Source organism: Halyomorpha halys, unplaced genomic scaffold (assembly GCF_000696795.3).
Source record: "Halyomorpha halys isolate HHAL.00 unplaced genomic scaffold, Hhal_1.1 Scaffold374.1, whole genome shotgun sequence".
Taxonomy (NCBI): Eukaryota; Metazoa; Arthropoda; class Insecta; order Hemiptera; family Pentatomidae; genus Halyomorpha; species Halyomorpha halys.
Genome location: NW_027112597.1, coordinates 56,456 through 61,304, shown reverse-complemented (window position 1 = coordinate 61,304; position 4,849 = coordinate 56,456). Strand labels below are relative to the sequence as shown.

General features: G+C 34.0%; 1 protein-coding gene across 1 annotated transcript; it reads right to left on the bottom strand.

The window, feature by feature from the left end:
- Window positions 1-1,160: 1,160 nt before the first annotated feature.
- On the bottom strand, window positions 1,161-3,471 carry LOC106681904 (uncharacterized). The gene is made up of 4 exons (XM_014422473.2): window positions 3,322-3,471; window positions 1,976-2,714; window positions 1,490-1,891; window positions 1,161-1,254 (listed from the first exon to the last, which is right to left on the bottom strand). Exons 1-3 carry the CDS (start codon window positions 3,331-3,333, stop codon window positions 1,524-1,526), a joined length of 1,119 nt encoding a protein of 372 aa, XP_014277959.1. The 5' UTR covers window positions 3,334-3,471; the 3' UTR covers window positions 1,161-1,254; window positions 1,490-1,523.
- Between the last annotated feature and the right edge of the window lie 1,378 nt (window positions 3,472-4,849).

Here is a 4,849-nt window from a genome sequence, read left to right as displayed (position 1 = left end):
GTGAGAAACGACGAATCTGTAATTGTAAAAGTCATTAAATTCATCCATCAGACTAACTTAATTATTATAATTATCTATTTAGCTTGCCTTATTTTAAAAATTAGAACAGTCAGTTATCTGCTTTTCACCATCCTTTCCAATATCGTAACGATTATTAAACAAATTATAATTGCCACAAATTTAATTATAATTGGTGCGGATCAGTACACCATACCAAATCTATGATTAAAACAACTAGGCCTTACCAAAGCCAACAACCAATGGGCGTTGATGACCAGGCTGTTAAACGCCCTTTCAAAACTAACAAACAAACAACATACATGGCCGTAGATTCAATATGAGAAGATGGTACAGAGTAAGTAAGTTAATAAATTAAATATATAAAAGTTCTACTTATTTTTGTATTATTACTGTACTTATTTGTGTATAATTACGGAAATTAAAATTTAAAAATATATTGATGACTTTTTTTTTAAATGATAAAACAATGTTATTAGATTGAAATATTAGAACAATTAAAATGATCAAAATGATTATTTCTGACAATTATCATGTTTGTAATTATTAGTTTATCATTCATAAATAAAATGTAAAGATCTGTGCATGCCAAAGAGGTTTAACTGGAGTTTAAAACTTTCAATACTTTAGGAAAAGTTCTATGAACCTTTTCGTAAGGAATAACAGTTTGATTAAACTTAAAAAAGAATATTTTTTTTTTCCGATGACCATAGTTTTAACAACCAATTCTTTATAGGGAGATGCGTAAAAACAACACAGCAATAAAAGATAAAAATATTTTTGCAGGCGGAATTAAATAAAGTGAGAAATATATTTATTTTTTTTTAAAACAGAGATAAATATATCAAATAATATTGGAACTACTAATAGGAGTAGTATTATCGATGAATTGTAATCAGAATATATTTCAATAATTTAATCACAACAAAATTAAAAACAAAAAAATTAATATAAGAGAAATTCAAATTTAAACAATATGTTGATGAAATTGTTTTTTAATAGTAAAGAAAAACGTTAGACTGATATATTAGAACTAATTAATGATCGTTTCTGAGAATTATTATGTTTGCAATTATTAGTTTATAATTCCTAAATATAATGTAAAGATTTGTGGATGCTATGTGGAATAAAGCTCAATAATATAAAAAAAGAACAACATTTATTATAAAAAAGAACAACAAATGGTATTTACAATGAAAAGTAGTGTAGAAAATGTGATGACTTCTGGGTCTCCACCTGAAATAAGAAAGTCTATAAGTATAGTAATCAACAAATAACTATGACTTTTGCAATATAATTAATAAAATGGATTCCACTGAATAAATAATCTAACAACTTTTTTTTCAAATAGTAAAATGAGTTTATCCAGCAAATACGATATTAAAGATAAATGATTGGTGAAAAAAATTTTAATGCAACTAGAAGAGGCATGTCTGTAATATATAACGTAAGAAAACCTATAGGAAATTACCCAGTGTTTTTGATGAACGTGATAAATTCTACGACTAGTGTCCTAGGGCAGCGTGTGCAGCGGCTTTATGCGCAAGCAAGGAGCTGCTCAGACCATGAGAGCTTCCGAGCCCTGAGCTGATGCCACCTGCGTACAGTCCAGAGCTGAGGCCGCTGCCATAGAGCCCACTGCTGTACAGGCCACCGCCGTACAGGCTGGAGCCTCCAGAGACGATTCCAGAGCCTACTCCATAGCCAGAGCCAACTCCATAGCCGGAGCCAAGTCCATAGCCTGATCCAAGACCGATGCCAGAACCAAGGCCGATGCCAGAACCAAGGCCGATACCGGAGCCAAGGCCGATTCCGGAGCCAAGGCCGATTCCAGAACCAAGGCCGATGCCGGAACCGAGCCCTACGCCAACTGCTGTTTTATTAAAAAAAGTAACTGAATTAGTTGAGTGTTTAGGAGGTGGGAAAATATGGTGGTTTTAACAAGATTAATTCTTACCGACTGGAGCAGCTCCAACTGTCACTGGAATGGGCTGAGAAACAGGCACAGGCTGTGGCACTGGAACTGGAACGTTATTGACGACAGGTACTGGAACTGGAGATGGTACCGGTACTGGAACCGGCCTGGATACTGGAACTGTAACTGGGTGTGGAACTGGAACAGGTACTGGTCTATCAACTGTCACTGGGTAAGGCCTGTCTACAGGAACGGGGTATGGGCGGTTGACTTGAACCGGTACTGGCCTGTCGACTGGAACTGGAACTGGGTGGGATACTGGAACAGGCACTGGTCGGTCAACAGGCACACTGACAGGATGAGGTACTGGGACTCCGACCCGATGATGGACTGTGACGTGGCGGGAGATGATTCCACCACCATATCCAAGTCCAGAACCCAAACCAATACCCGAGCCCAAACCAACGCCTGAACCCAAGCCAACACCTGAACCCAAACCGATTCCAGAGCCCAGTCTAACACCGGAACTCAGGCCAACACCTGAACCGAGGCCAATTCCAGAACCCAGTCCAATTCCCGACCCATAACCTAGTCCAAGTCCAGATCCGTATCCGTATCCACCGCCATATCCGTATCCTCCGCCATATCCATAACTTCCACCATATTGACCAGATCCTACTCCAAGGCCACCAGCAAAGATCCCTCTTTTCTCAGGCTTCTTTTTTTCCACTACATCGCCAGCATATGCACATGCAAGGATACTGCATAACAAGAATATTTTCTGGAAAGAAAAATCAATTTTTCAGATGTTTTATTCATTTCATTATATGTTAAAACATCATAAATGTAGACTGCTGGAGAAGAAAGTGTTAATTAAATTGTTTTTAAATGATTTACAGTTGTGATTTTTGGATGGTAGGTACGGTAAAAAGGAGAAAAATAGTCGTAAGTCCTCAAAACCACTATTGAATAATATCCGTAAAGTGTAAAGAATAAGTAATTTCAACTTTGTGGTCCTGAGAATTTAGAAAAGATTTAAATGCATCAATGCTCTTCTGTGGTCTTCAAATGCCGTTTGTTATAATTGATAACGATTCATTTAATTAATGAAAAGAACTGATTTCCCTAATTTGATTGAATACTAAAATACTTTGGTCATACATTTTTTCACTATTTTAGTTTTTAGAGTTTATTGTTTGTTGTAAAAATTGGTACAGTTGTAATTAATTTCGGTAATGGTTTTATCAAAAACATTAGTCCATTCAAGTATTTTTTTAAAAATTTAATTTAATTAATGTGGACTGATATATTTTTAACTCAATATTGATAGAATTCTAGAGCATATCTATAGCGGGTTTTTAATTTTAAAACTTCCAAACATTGCTTACCAGTTGGTTCATCTTGATTGCTATACTACTCTGGTGGAGTTATGGAAACGACTGATGATCCAGAGAACAAATTCGCTTTATATATACGTCTGGGTTGGGTCCTGACATTTGGCCAGGGGCAAGATGGTCGTCCCTCCTCGAGTCCACCCTCCATTTATGTAACATAGGATAAAAATTATGTAAAACTAGGGACTGTCTTCACCTGCTTAGACGAGTAGTAAGTACAGTTTTATGATGGCTTATCGTTTCCTGTTATTTCCTTGTAATTTGCGATGACATGAGTATATAGATAGATCATTTTCATATAAACCACAATTGTCTTTAGATCATTGCATTATAAATGGTTATTTGGGTTTTGACAACGATTGAGTTAGATAATATCTGTTAATATATATGCATATATACTGGTAATATTCAAATTTAAAAAAAAAAAACAAAAAAAAAAACAGCCGCATACAAACATCTTTATATAGAATTTTTTCACTATCTTGAGACTGATTATTATTGTTTTGATCAAATAAATTTTATCTAACATAAGTCTCAAAACAATCTATTTTTTTGATAAAGTATAATAGTGTAGATTGGCTTTGTTAAATATTAAAAGTTTATTAGTTTTTTTAGTTTTTTAATGTGAAGAATTGACAAAATGGGGTAATTTTGGACAGAAAATATTGACTTGGGCAGAATAGCCTGCCTAAAGCTTTTTATAATTTATGTGGCTGTAAATTTGCATTTAAGATTGTCCTTGAGGATGGCCGAATTGGACGAAACGTTAGACTTAAAAAGAAATAGAGGTTGTTTTGAGACTTTAATTGGATACAACTTACTTTATTTAAAAAATCCCATTCCTTGTTTCTCCTGTTTGTTCCATCGGCGAATTATTTATTATTACAAATATTACAAACGTCCAGGTAAATTATATCACAAAATTTATAGCACATTCTACTAGCTTTATTTTGAGTGCTAATAAACATCTGTACGTCTTATGCTTTTTAAAAAACTGTATCTGGGGAACTATTGAATATAAAAAGCTCTATTAGGGCTTATATTTTAGCAAATTTATGCTATTATATGATGTTCTATTAGGTTTTCTAGTGTTGTAGGTAGTTTTGAAGATATGGAGATAAAATTATATCTATTTGATACTACCACTATTGTTTATATTGCCACTACTCCCAAAATTTTTTATTAAAAGAAGAGAAAAAAAAATATTAAGAATTAAAAGTTTTCAATCGCTTAAGTGATTTTGACTAATGAATATTTAGTAAATACTACTCAAATATTTTGTATCAGATTAGTATAGTAAAGCAACGGGTCCTAATCTTTAGCAAAAAATAAATTAACGGTGTCATTGTTGTTGGGCTAATATAGAAGAAAAATAAAACCATGCATATTTTATACTCACACAATCTACCAGTGCATCAGAAGATGGAGTCATGAGGTGATGTTATTAGGGTTTTGGGAAACTTTCCTGCCCTGCCAATTCGCAGGAAGGGGGGATGGAGTGATAGACTAGAATACTGGATTG